At 42.4% G+C, this 14,115-nt stretch overlaps 1 protein-coding gene across 1 annotated transcript in view; it reads right to left on the bottom strand.

The window, feature by feature from the left end:
* The window catches only part of cux2b (cut-like homeobox 2b), a 104,010-nt gene that overhangs the window by 56,886 nt on the left and 33,009 nt on the right, over nt 1-14,115 (bottom strand). Inside the window, exons 2-3 of the mRNA XM_078250387.1 lie at nt 11,724-11,834; nt 9,470-9,517 (exon numbers count right to left, since the gene is read on the bottom strand). Of these exons, the coding sequence (XP_078106513.1) occupies nt 9,470-9,517; nt 11,724-11,834 (159 nt within the window). The remainder of the gene's footprint in view (nt 1-9,469; nt 9,518-11,723; nt 11,835-14,115) is intronic.

The raw sequence follows: 14,115 nt of genomic DNA on the forward strand, positions 1-14,115 counted from the left end.
AGATATGAAATGTTTTTGGCAAAAAAATATTCCCCAAAATTATGATTATGCTTATTTTTGAAAGCTAAGTGCTGTAGTAAAACTAGCAGGGGGGCTTCTATGTGTGGAGTAGTTTTGGAGACATGACTCTCTGTAATTATGACATATATTACTCTTTTTTTTTTTTTTTTTGGCAAAACATATTCCCCAAAATTAGGCATATGCAAGTGCTGTAGTATAACCAGCAGAAGACTAATTATATGTGCGGTAGGTTTAAAGACACAACTATATTTAATTATTAAAATATTAAATGTTTTTGGCAAAAAATATTCCCCAAAATTATGAATATGCTTATTTGTTTAAAGTAAGTGTTGTAGTACAACTAGCCACAACACAAGTTATAATTGAGGTAAGTTTGGAGACACTAGCCTACCTTATTTAATCATGAAATTAATAACTGTTTGTTGTATCTCTTTTCGGTGTTGTAGTTTGTAGACGGTCCCTAAGCACTCGTCTCACCGCCGGCTGCTCGTAGAGACCAATGTTATTTCTCCAGGTTGGAGGACGGCTCGTTAAGATGAAAATGAGTTTGTAGGTCGTTGTTTACCTTACTACGGTAGGAAAGATGCGTCATTTGTGATTTAATAACATTTCGCTGTAGAGTAATTGATCCCGGAAGTTCGAATCTGTGAATATCTTTCTAATTTTACCGAAGTTGAGCTCTGAGCAGCGCTTGCTCTGCCTGTCTTGAGCCTGCGCGTGTAGGGTGCGTGACTATACAGTCCCTCCAGAAAAACACGATTATGCGATTGCATAATTCAATGCATAATCAGCCAATGTCCGCATATTTATGCGGGGGCCGCATGTTTTCAAAATACGGCGCACTTTCGCTGCATAAATTGCAGATTTCCGCGCAAAATATGCGGGGCTTGCATGATTTCATAATCCCCGCATTTTCGTTGCAAAAAAGTCACATATATCTTAGCAGAAAGTTGAAAAATGTTGCGTTTACTTCACACAAGAGCAGCCATTTTCCCCTATTGCCATGGGAACGTTATGAAGTGACATTATGAAGTGACGTTATGAAGTGACGTAATTACGCGACGTGAACATCATCGAAAAGCTGCAAACCCCGCGATGAAGCCATGATGAAACCGCAATTTCATTGCATAAAACTGCATAAATATCCCGCATATTCCATCGCATTTTTTAAGAAAACGTGTCGCATAATCAAGGATTTTTGCCCGCAAACAATCACAAAAAAACTGCATTTTTCTGGAAGGACTGACTACACGTTTGGTCAAGGTTTCCTATTCTAGCCATCTTCAAGCGCACTGCTCTTTCACCAGTCAGCCTAGCGAAAGCAGCGGTGGTGGGCTTTGTAAAACTGAATATTAAATCACAGCAGAGGAAAACGCACCCCTGCTCAATTCAACAATTAAAGGGTTTCACTGCTACAGCCTTTTGTTGCTACGACCAGTAGCTTGTGGTGGCTAGTGTTAGCTTAGTTTTGCTGACAAATTTGACCACTGGAGTGTTGTTGTAGTCTGTGTTTATTCAAAGAAAACCAGTGGTGGAATGTAACTAAGTACATTAACTCAAGTACTGTACCTAAGTACAAATTTGTAAACACTTTAAACACTTAGTCGATTGACAGAACTGTTTGGATCGTTTCCGGTTTCTAGAGTGTGAGGATTTTTCCGCATTGAGTACTTTTACTTTTAATACTTTAAGTACATTTTCCTGATGATACCTTCATACTTTTACTTAAGTAACCATTTAAATGCAGGACATTTACTTGTAACAGAGTATTTTCACAGTGCGGTATTAGTAAGTTTACTTAAAGTGCTCATATTATGCTTTTTGGGTTTTCCCCTTTCCTTTATTGTGTTATATATCTTTTCTGTGCATGTTATAGGTTTGCAAAGTGAAAAAGCCCAAAGTCCACCCCAAAGGGACTTACCATCTCCAACAGAAAACACGGTTCACAAACTGCTCCAAACAGCTCTATTGTAGTCCAGCCTTTACTTTCGTGACTAACGTGCGTCACTTTGTAACACACGTTGTAATGCTCGCCTAGCTGTTAGCGTGGCTCGTCCTCATACTCCGCTTCTGACTGGTTGGTAGTCCTTACCTAGGTGTTGCGCATGTGCAAACAGAGAGCTCAACACACAGGGTAAAAAGAGGAGCTGCAGCAATGTGTAGTACAACAAAAATATGCTGTTTTTTGAAAATTAAACCATGTAAACCTATTTTGATATGACCTCTGAATACAACTATGAACCTGAAAATGAGCATAATATGAGCACTTTAAGTAAAGGATCTAAATACTGCTTCCACCACTGAAGAAAAACTGCAATGTACAGACTTTTAGCTTTAGCTAAAGTCTGAACCAACAGCTGGGTCAAAGTTCTGTAACCCAACCAGCTGTTCAACTGCATGCTGGGTCAAATAATCCTGTTGACCCAGCATGAACAACCCAGCAGTGTGTTTATAGTACCCCAAACAACCCAGAATTGTGACCCAGCATAATCAACCCAGAAATGTGTTTACAGAAACGACACAGCATTTTTTTTGTGTGTGTAGCAACATTGGTGCTGACTGTAGTGATAATGATGTAGTGAAATCCCTTTGAACGGCTCCTTTTAGCAGGGCTGTAGTACTCGAGTCCGGACTCGAGACGCTTTTCTGTTGTATCCGACTCGTCTTGGGCTTGTTGGTATTTGGACTCGGACTTGTCTCAGACTCTGCCATTGGACTCGCCAAATATTCTAGTTGGTCTCGACTAGTGTTGTTTTCATTAGAGATGTTCCGATACCGGCTCCGATACTGCCTAAAACACTGGTATCGGGAAGTACTGGAGTTTATACACCGATCCGATACCACGTAATAAAGCCCTAAAGAAAATCTACGTTAAAGTAGTTTATTTATGTTCTTTTTCCGTTATAACGGACTGTCAAACTGGAGAATAAAAGAAAGTTCTGGGGCGTTCATTGTTCATGTTTCAGAAAGAGTTTAACCTGAGCCAGACTGACAACAAAGATAGAAATCATATCACATCCATACAGGGATAGTAGTATATAGTTGTTAAAACATAATAAAATATATGACACACTGGTATCGGATCGGTACTCGGTATCGGCCGATACGCAAGTTCAGGTATCGGAATTGGTATCGGGAAGCAAAAAATGGTATCGGGCCATCTCTAGTTTTCGTCATCGAAAATTATGACGAAATATCGCCGTCAAAGAATCTTTATCGCGTGACGAAAACGAGACGAAACGTAAATGCTGGTCATGTGACGATGACTATAATTAAATGCATAATGCAATATTGTTGACGAATAAAAACGAGACTAAATGTGGTTTACAAAATCAAAACTGCTAAAATGTCTCTTCATTTTCGTTGACCAAAACGAGATGAAATGTTATTTCGTCGCGTTATTATTATTATTATTTTGCAGTATTTCTGTTCCCCGTTTCTCACTTCAGGGGCTGGGCTGCATCAGGTCGCACTGCGCAGACGCAGGCGACGTTACTTCCTCAAGCCCTGTCGCGCCATTATTTAATTTAGGAGATGCAGCGGTGAGTTAGAGAGAGAGACGAGCGTAAACTACAACAAACTAAATTGAGACTAAAATAGTCATGGATAATTTTGACAAAAAAATGCTCAGAGTAAAAAGAGTATGAACGTGACTAAAACTAATAAAAAACTAAAATGACAGCTTGACACGAAGACTGCCAAAAACAACATTAGCCTCGACCGAGTCCAGCACTTTACGCTTTTGTTGTAAAGTAACTTCCTCCTTCAAAACAAAACCATTGGTGAAGCACGCTCATTCAGGAAAAAGGTATTAGTTTAATTTAAAATCCATCTAGGACAGGCATCGAGATTGGTCGCCTGGTATACGCCTGGCTGCGTCATATGCCTCAATCATCAGGCATCGATCATTTTCATTTTGGCCACAGACACAATGTCAGCGAGCACTTTGTACTATGGATTCTTCAGGACAAGTAATAAGTTCAAGAAAGGGAACATTTTCATTTTATACAGTATTTTTAAGTAAATAATATAGCCTAATGTGATCTATAGTGTGTTACTCTGCACTTGCTTTTTGATTATTACAAATAATAAAGCAAAATTATCATCAAAGTAGATTGACATTCATGAGCTTTAGGCCTAAGTTGTGAATGCAAATATAGATTTCATCTTTATAAACTTATGATGACTGGTAAATGCACTGAAGAGAAGTTTTGTGGGGCCGGCAGCAGCTGAGGTGCATGCATGCATGTGTCACGTAGAAAATATATAAAGCTGTATTTGGCAAAAAAAAAGTACCCAACTTGCATCAACTCAAAGGAACCGATTCTGTGAAATTAGTCCGTCCGCCCATCCCTAGCTTAGTGTTTATCTGTGTACAATATCACTCCCTATTTATCACATTTTTCCTCTTGTCTGTACATTTAGTGGAGTCCTACAGCTGAGAGATCAGTGACAACTCTTTGCTCAAGTTGAAACATTTGTGATACCTGCTAATGCATTGGCTCACTTTAAGAGTGAAGAACAAACTGTGTCAAACAGTTATTACAACAAGTAACTAACTGAATATAAAAAAATAAATAAAAAAAAGCTAATTGTAAATGGTCTGCTGAATGCTTTTCTGATGTAAAAATGGATCTGTGAAATTAAATGAGCCTGCCTCTCAGAAAAGCAGCTAGACTGGGATATTTGTTCACTTGTCGACGTATGGACTTTGGCATTGAATGAGAAGCAGTATCAGAGGTAAGATGGACAGCCGTACAATATTTGATCCAATATTTAGAACTCCAATATTTAGCTTGTTCACCTTTGACTAATAGGTCATGCATAATCATAAACATAATCAATAAAAGCCAACTTTAAAGTAATGAAAACTGAAAACAGTATATGAACAGAAGTGCACCAAGTTTGGGTTAAAGCAGCTTTTCTGTACTGATGTGGAGAAAAGGCGAGGACATTCACCCTCTGGAGATGCAGAGGACGTAAAAGACTATTATCTAATGTCCAATTACACCCACGCCCCCCCCCAAACACACACACACACATTCCCCTGTTCTCTCTCTCTCTCTCTCTCTCTCTCTCTCTCTCTCTCCTTCCTACCTCCCACCATCCTTCCTTCTCCTTAGTATGAAGAGGACACAAGTGATAAACCAGGAGCAGAGAGCCGGTGGTTTACATGGCCCTGGAGCCCATTATGTTCCCCACAATAGGCTGGAGGCCCGGACGTGCTGTGAATAGGTAATGGCGTGGAGATCCTGGGCCTGGCCTGCTGCTCAATGAGCCTGACACAGTCGAGCAGGAGACAGGCATTAGAGATACCTCGTCAGCCCGGTCTGGAGCAGTCTGGCCATAGCCAGGGGGGAGGCAGGGGAGGATGGGAGAGCGGGAGTGAGTGAGAGGATAGGAAGGTGTCGTAAATGCCCCTTACATAAGGTAGGGCAAGAATACTAACACAAAAGGGAATATTCAAAAGCTAACTGTAAGGCAGGGATCTGGTTTATTGGCACAGAAATATGGGCCTATAATGTACAATATACATAGAAATCAACACTAGCTTTTTGAAAGAAAAAAATAATAAAAAAAAGCACTATGCAGTCGAGAAGCAGCTTTTGTATTACACTGTATGACTGCTGCTCACTTGTTCCGACCCCATCTTCCCAAGTTAGCCATCCACTCAAGCAATCTGTACCTAATAACCGCGAGGTTTAGCCCATGATGAAGATCTGTCTTCATTGAGCTGGAAAAGCTGTAGCGTCGCCGAGCATTTTTCCTAACGGCGCAGTCCCTCATCTATGAAAGTGCCATAGAGGCCCTCAGACAATTAGGCAGGGAAAAGCTTTATGACCGTTAGACTCACTCAGCGAGCAGCGCTCACCGCCAGCACCGCCAGGAGCGCTGGCTCGTGCAGAAAGGTAATTACGGAGCCTCTCATAATGACACGGAGGAAGCTTGCGTCATAACACCCACAGCCTTTTATCATAGCGCCGTAATTAATTATCATCCTTTACTCTTTGATTCATTCCACTATTCATAACATATTCATACATTCAAGAGAAATTATCATTTCCTTCAGGAATTAATCAAAAGGAGGAAGAACTGGTCGTCTCTCGATGGATGATCAAAGACGGTGTTTGCTTCCTCGCTGCATGGCGAGCCAGTTCAGGGCAAGGCACTGTGGGGCACTGAAACACTCGGCTACTCCATGACTCTGGCTGGCCAAAGCATCTTGCAAGATGCTTTACACCACTGGATTTAGGTTGAAATCACAGCTGCAGACGTCGCTGATAAATGAGAGATGTGTGTGACTTTTGTCGTACGTTATCCCTGATCTCTCTTGTCATTCTCCAACATACTGTCTGACGAGATAGAGGATTAAAAAACAAACAAAAAAAAAACGAATGGAACATACATTTGTGTTTGTCTTCTTTCTTCCTGAACACGAGACGTCAGTCGTATAGGTGAGAGGCAGCAGCCATTTTGAGATCTCTTTACTAAGTTTCGTGGACTTGGAAAAATGGAAAATAAAAGAAAGAAAAAAGCTGCTGTATAGTTCACAGTACATCCCGTGCTCTCATAGAAAACAAGCAACAACAACATACACAAAAACATCGTCTTCCCCCACATTATCACTTCCCAACCTCAGGGGTAGAAATGGCACAGTTAGACTCATAAACAGGTGTCCACCGGCCCCCAGTGCGCAGCACTTTAATAGCTGTTTGATGTTTTTGATGTCTAGTCAGCTCGATCGTACCTTGCTGCTTGATAATGAGGGCCAATAATGATTCCTGAGCTTGAGGGGTTAATGGTATGTAACCGGGAGAGCTGCTAATTATACGTTACAAACTATTTATCAGACTCTCCATCTGCGCAAGCACCACAACTCTCATTGTGCACGCTAAATTACTCCACGGATTATCATTGTAAAGCAAGTTTCAGTAATTAGGGACCCGTACTGCTGTTTTCTTTTTCTAAGAGCACCAAACGACATCAAGAGGAGAGGAGAAAAATAGAATGACTGGTTAATTTGGGCCTGATATTCCAATTGGTACGGGGCAGATGTGAGGAGGACTCTGCCTCTCCCGAAGAAAAGAAAAGGCTACCAGCATGCAAGAAATACCGTCACTGTTGTGTTTTTGTTCTCCCCCCGCCCCGCAAAGGTTTATCCTGAAGGGAGTTTACACTCTTAAGTGAGAGGGAGGTGTAAATTGCATTGAGAAGCACACACAGTCTTGGTGAGACTCGGTTGAAGACTGCTGTCTGTACGTTCAGATGGCAGCGAGCGCTTGTGTGAAAGTTGTGTGAACAGTGTGGTCCAACGGGCCTGTCTCTCCGGCGATCGCTTAGTTGAGAAATAACTGTCATATCCCTCGGCCCCAAAGGTGCGCCTGAGACCATGGAGACATGTACCATCTCCTCTTCTTCTCCCCCGTAAATTTTTATTAAAATTACCTTCATTATAAGACAGTGTTCATTATAAAACCAAAAAACGCCGGTCTCCCAGGGCCCCGTGGATTAATAAGGACAGCGGTGTATTTTAAGCCGTAAACTCAGCTCCTCACTGTCCTTAATCTCCTTCCTACTTCACAAGGCCAAATTAACACCTCTCCTCAGCTCTGACGGGACCTCATTAGCAAACTTCCAGGGAAAGAAAGAGGCGAACAGAACGAAAAAAGAGGAGAAGAAGGAGGGAAGCGACCAATGACAGCCACCAGCTCTGGGATTAACCCTTTCTCCTCCTCCAGCTCCTCGGAAAAACTAGGTCGGCAACGTGTTTCTAATCAGTCGCCTGGTTAGCGATAATTAGAAGGCGAGATTGGACGGGAGTAGGGAGAGGAAGTGGGTGGGGAACACTGAAATGAAAAAGAAAAGAAAGAGAACCTGTCATGTCGCAAACACTTCAAAGGAGCCGACTTCTCCTTTAGAAGTGGCATGATGAGGGTCCACATACCACAAGGCACTCCTCTGGGCCTCCGTAAACTGGGAGGGACAGTGCGGAAGCAAGGACCCAGTTCTTTCTCACTTGTATGCATCCCCACACACACACACACACACACACACACACACACTATCGTTCACCACCTGTACAGTGCAGCTGCAGTGGAGCCTTCGCCTATCCCAAACCACACAGCCAAACAAGCCCATCCAGCTCCACCTTCTCTCCACGTTCCCCCCCCCCTGCAGCAGCAGGCCCAGGTCCCACAGCTTACACCGAGGTCGCGCAGACTACCGCTGGGTAAAGTTCACAAGCCTCCGCAAGCTGTTTGACATTACCAATAAGGTCAAAGTGTATCAGAAAACACCAGAGGATTATATTATTATGGTGTGCCGAGTTGCTCGCTGCACCTCGAGATCAAATAAAATAAAAATAAATAAAAAATTTCACCGCAAGCTGGCTTACTTATCAAAATGTGGTGCAGAACATAAGCTCGTGGAAGTTACACAAGAGAGACCAAGAAGTACCCAGAGAGGCCCGCAGCTAACAAGGAAAAAAAAAAAAAAACTCATCGCTCATTATCAGCCATCTATTTTATCTACTATGAAACATCTCTAGACTCCCAGTTGTCAGACATCAATGGTGCTTAAATTAATCCTGTGGGCTCCTGTTTGCACAATAAAAAGACACGGAAGGCTGCTTCTGATATTTGTGCGACTTTACAGTTAGGGCAATTGAATTAGCACATAAAAATCAACCACAGAGCATTGCGGAGTGCGGTACTGAAGAATGTGATCTTCTCCTGCCAGGGAACGCGGCTGCTCGGGCATAGTCAATTATAAAGCATTAAAAGAAAAAGAATCCGCCAATAATCACTTCTAAGAGAAGTGAACAATCCATGCTGAGTGTTCTCATGTTTACCGATGATAGGGCTTTCAGGTTAGCGCCTGAGCGGGAGTTTGGAGGGGAGAGCGAGACTGAAAACATATTTGTGGTATCATTTCCATAAGCCTTTGCTTTGCGGACCATAACGCAGCTCACAAATGTGATTTATGACCTTGGTTTAATGGCTGGAGCAGAGTCTTGATAGGTATCAGATGACTTTTTCCAATATGGCGACGTCAGAAGGGGGCATGGTGAATGCACCATCACAACAGGAAATGAGGGCTTGTCTCAGCCAAGAAAATATGAGAAGCCCGATATCTGATCATCTAATGGCAGATAGATGCTACTTCACTTTGACAGAAAAGGCATCAGTCAATAAGCACCAGAAAAGTGTGCCATGGATCGCTCGCCCTATCTATCAAATCATTCATTCCAGAGGCACACTGATCCGCACTGGTCAATGTGCATATAATATCCAGCAGCAATGTCCCGCGTGTCCGTAAATTACAATGTGGAGCAGAAAGAGCTTCGATCATCAATAAAAATGCTACTAAGCGGTTTCCAGACTTTCTGTGTTTTATTCTGCAGAATCTGTTAAATGTTTCATATATATATCTGTGAAACGTGACTCACCTGGGCCTGGAAACTCTTGAGAACAGGTGCCACCATCTCCCGGACTTCCTGTGTACGGACCAAAAAAGTAAACTCAGTATCAGCATTTTCTATTTTGCAGATGCTCCACCTGTTTAGGAATCAGACTGGCCCCGTCGAGGCACAAACAGCTCCATCAGGAAGAAGACTGAAAAGATGTAATGTTAGTGGATTCTCTCCATAGCTCCTTTCACACTGCATGTGTGTGTGTGTGTGTGTGTGTGTGTGAGTGAGGTATGTTGCTATGGGCTGTGGGTATTAGTGGTTAAAACCTAAAGGGTTTGAGTGGGCATGTTTGAAAAGTGGGGCTTTCCAGTAGCTTGCGTTAGAGCTCAGAGATCCAGACTTGTGCGTGCTCCCACAGCCTCAGGTAAGGGGATTGTGCTGCCAGTGGTGACAGCCTGATCCTGTCTTAAACGCCTGTATTATACTGACAAGATTACAGCCCCACACTACATACTCGGGCTGAGATAGACAGGCGGCATAGCCACAGCAAATAGTCCGAGGGCTCATTTATAAATATATATTCTCTTTGACTTCGGCTTAGATGTCAATGGATGATCGTTTCAAAGAAGATGATAAAAAAAAAATTAAAAAAAAGGACAAAAATCATATCAGTATCATTCATAGATTTAGCTTTTCATGTATTCAGTTCAATACACCTTAATTGCCATTTTGCCTCACAAAAGTAAGGTGGAATGAGGTCTTGGCGCATTATAATACACCAATGTGGTTTTAAAATGGTAGTGTACATCACAACATAATGACGCACACAATAGTATTACTACTGTTAATGTATTAACAATAATACAGCTAGCATATTATTTGATCAAATGCAGTTCATCGGGTACATAAACACGTTAACTTGGGGGGACAGAAGCAAAGGTGTTGCTTGTAAAAGATCTTCTCAGTTAAGTTTAGTATACTTTAGTGATGAGGAGTCCTGCTCAGGGAGATGGAGTGCAGGAGGATACTGCTCTAAGTAGCACCATTTGCATTTACTTCTTAGTTGTTCTTCTCGTATTAGTTCAATCTGTGTTTTGCATTGCTGATCAGGTGGAGGGGTGTGTAAAGTGGTAAAGGGAGTGGGGAACGTTGAAGGATAGGTTCATATTTTTTCAAGTCTGTCTAAAACAGTATTCACATGCCCACATGTACGCTGAACGAGTTACAGTAGTTAACAGTATTTGTCCCTCCTGTTCATACTGGACACCCTTTCTAAAGTGGATGGCACCCGAATCCAGTGCTGTGCTGATATCTGTGCTGATATGCATTCTAAAGTTCAGCTGGAGATAATATTCAGAGTTGGACAAGGTTTCTTTGCCAGGCTGAGGAAAAGTAAGTCAGACATTTTGTACCAGATTCCAGAAATTTCATTTTGGAAGATATCTACTTAATTTGGCCAACTCAGACAGCTGAAGCCTCTTATTAGTTTGGGCTGAACTTTAGAATGAATGTTTGCAAAGAACGAGGACTGTGGACTTTGTACCTTATCTCTTTCATTGGAATAAGAGAGGGATCTTTTCGCAGCCAACGTAGGCAAACAACAACTACAGCGATCAAGAACTCTTACGCTGATATACATGTACTGTACATATGGGCGGGTGAGCATTGTTTTAAGACAGACATAACAAATGCTAACACATCCTTTGAAATGTAAAAATACAAGTACAGTTCTCTTTTTCTGTGTTGTACTGTGTTTGTAATAGTCATGTTGGACGGCCGGTGTCTTCATTAACATTCATCAGGTTGTGTTTAGTCAGAGTTTCCAGAGACACCCGTTCCTGTCACACACCAGATATTTGGAGAAAGTCAATATCAGCTGCCAATTCAGACGCCATGATAAGTTTATATATATATATATATATATATATATATATATATATATGTATATATATATATATATATATAAACTGACGCTTTAGCTTTAAAATTGTAAGCAGCAAAGTTGTGCATACCTTTTGAGCCCCCTGGCCTCTCATCTCACCCAGCCAGAGGCTAACACTACTGCAAGGCCGCAGCATTTTAATATTAACTGGGGGGGGCGGTGCTAACCTTGACTTCTCAAGTGTTGTGCGCCGTTAATATAAAGTAATGCAGATTTTACAATGGAAAGAAATAATTCTCTGTACAAAAGGCATTTGCGGGGGCTCAAGTAGACAGCAGTGACACAGATAGTTCATACCTGCTGAAGTGAAGACGAGGAAGGGGGGGGGGGGGCGGATGCTAGACTCACCTCAGGGACATTTCTCTTGAACTCCCTGCTCAGCTCTACCAGGTGCTTGTGGGAATGTTCGCTCTCCTCTTGTCGTCCAGCCAGCTCAGACGCCACAGAGTTTAGCTCCCTCTACAAACACACATAAAAAAAAAAATTTTTAAAAAAAAGAGAGAAACGGTGAGAGGAGGAGAGTGGAGAGACGGCACTTTAGGGAGCCTGCCAACGCTCATCCAGTAAAGCTTAGAGTGTACATAAATAAAAATACACTGCTGAATATTAACAATGTAATCCTTCATGATCTCACAGCAGTAATACTTACAGCTAGCCCTGGCCCATAAATAATTAAGCCAAAATAAATCCAATGCCTACAGTAGCAGAAGGCCTTTTAGATAATCAGTATTTGAAATAATCAATACGCTTGCAACGGCTATAGAGCGCCAGTGAGGGAGTGGGGCGAGAGAGAGAGAGAGAGAGAGAGAGAGAGAGAGAGAGAGTGAAAATGAGAGAGTGAAAGTGAGAGAGAAAGGGGAGGGAGGGAGGGTGAGTCACGTGTAGGGACCCAATAACCTGACATACACCCCTGCAAACAAATAGAGCTTCCTTCTGAAATGAAGGGCTGTTTTTTAAAGCCCGGCCAAGACCTGATTCAAACATACAAATGCCTCGCTTGCTGTCTTAATTACCACAGGTCAGATCTATTTTCAGCCTCTTTTCAATCTCTCTCCCATCGCCTGCACCAATCTTTATATTGACCTCGCACAGATTACCAATACATGGCAGCAGCCTCCATGGCTTTAACCAAATTACCCTTTTGCTACAACAACAGCCTTAATCGCTATTCCATTAATGTCTGCGCACATTGGTTCCTTACATGTCTGTGTCATACGAAATGAGAGCTCCACCCCGGCAACATGTCTGATCCACTATTCAAAGCCGTCTGGGTAGCAAGCCCTTCATCGGAACCTTGCATTCATGCTGGACTCAGCTGCACCACATGCCATCCACAAATCCAATAGTATCGATCAGTCATCCAATTCCCGGCTCTTTCAGCAACCAGGGGCGGGGGGGGGGGGGGAGAAAGAAAAGGAAAACAGATTCTAACTCTACTCTCCTGTATTGAGCAGCGCTGGAACGGACAACTGTACATTCACCTCCTCTTCATTTGGACTGTGATTCTCCGTAATTGATGAGGATCTTCTCTTGTAACTGCTGCGTTACAATAGAAAAGTGGAGTAGGGGATTCAATTACCACTGTGATTTTATATATGACGCCTGCAAATTAAATTGACTGCGTTTTAATTAATCTGCAGTCTTACTTAAAGGCAATTTAATAAATCATCACACAAGAAGAAGGAAAGAGAGAGAGAGAAAATGGAAGGGTACAACTTCAACAGCGGCGGCCTCGTGGGATGGTGGCAGCCTGTCGGTCAGAGAAGTGGGTCGTTAATTGAAGGGCTGCTGGTTCAAGTCCCTGGATCGTGGGCCCAAGGCTGTGGAACGAATTCCCTCTGCATGTCAGATTGGCCCCAAGCCTTCACATTTTTAAAATCACAAATTAAAACTCACTTTTATTCATTGGCCATTTTAACCTGCTTGGGAGTTGTACTCTGCATTTTTATTTTCCAGTTTGTTACTTGTTTTAAATGTTTGTTTTGTTACTCATCAAATCATGTCAATGTCCAGCACTTTGGTCAACCTGGTTGTAGCTCACCTGGTAGAGCGGGTGCCCATATATAGAGGTTTACTCCTCAAAGCAGCAGCCGCGGGGACGACTCCGACCTGTGGCCCTTTATTACATGTCATCCCCCCTCTCTAAAATGCCCCAAAAATCACCTTTAAAGTAGGACTGAGTGTAGTCGGAGGTGAGATGCAATGCTCTAACCCTAAGTAATACATTTCTACCGACAACAATGGATTAACACTGTAGTTTTAAGAAAACATTACTTAAAAAGGGACAGTTCACCTTAGTGCCACAAAAAGAATTAGCATGACCTGGTTATTTAAAGCTACATTGTGTAAGAATTTCTCCCATCTAGTGGTGAAATTGTATATGACAACCAACTGAATATTACTTTCTAGCCCTTCCCATTCCGAGTGCATTTCAACTCCTACGGTGGCCGAAGCCCAAATTAGCTCTTAGTATCTCCATTTTTTTTACTGTTCTAGCCACTCCAATCGGTCTTGTTGCTTTGCCTGTCGCATTGTCGTTTCGCTTCCCTGGCGAGTAATCTCCCCCTGGCATTCGTCACGGTGCCACGGAGTTTAAAAGCGCGAAAGGCGCGAAAAGTATTTTGAAGATGGAGGCGCTACATGGCTGCCGTCATTCGAGCGACTCCCCCTGTATGTATTCTGAATGATTCTAAATGGCAGATTCTACGCTTACGAGAATTAGCTGGTGGTGGTGTGAAAG

The sequence above is a fragment of the Sander vitreus genome, chromosome 5, assembly GCF_031162955.1.
Source record: "Sander vitreus isolate 19-12246 chromosome 5, sanVit1, whole genome shotgun sequence".
Lineage (NCBI taxonomy): Eukaryota > Metazoa > Chordata > Actinopteri > Perciformes > Percidae > Sander > Sander vitreus.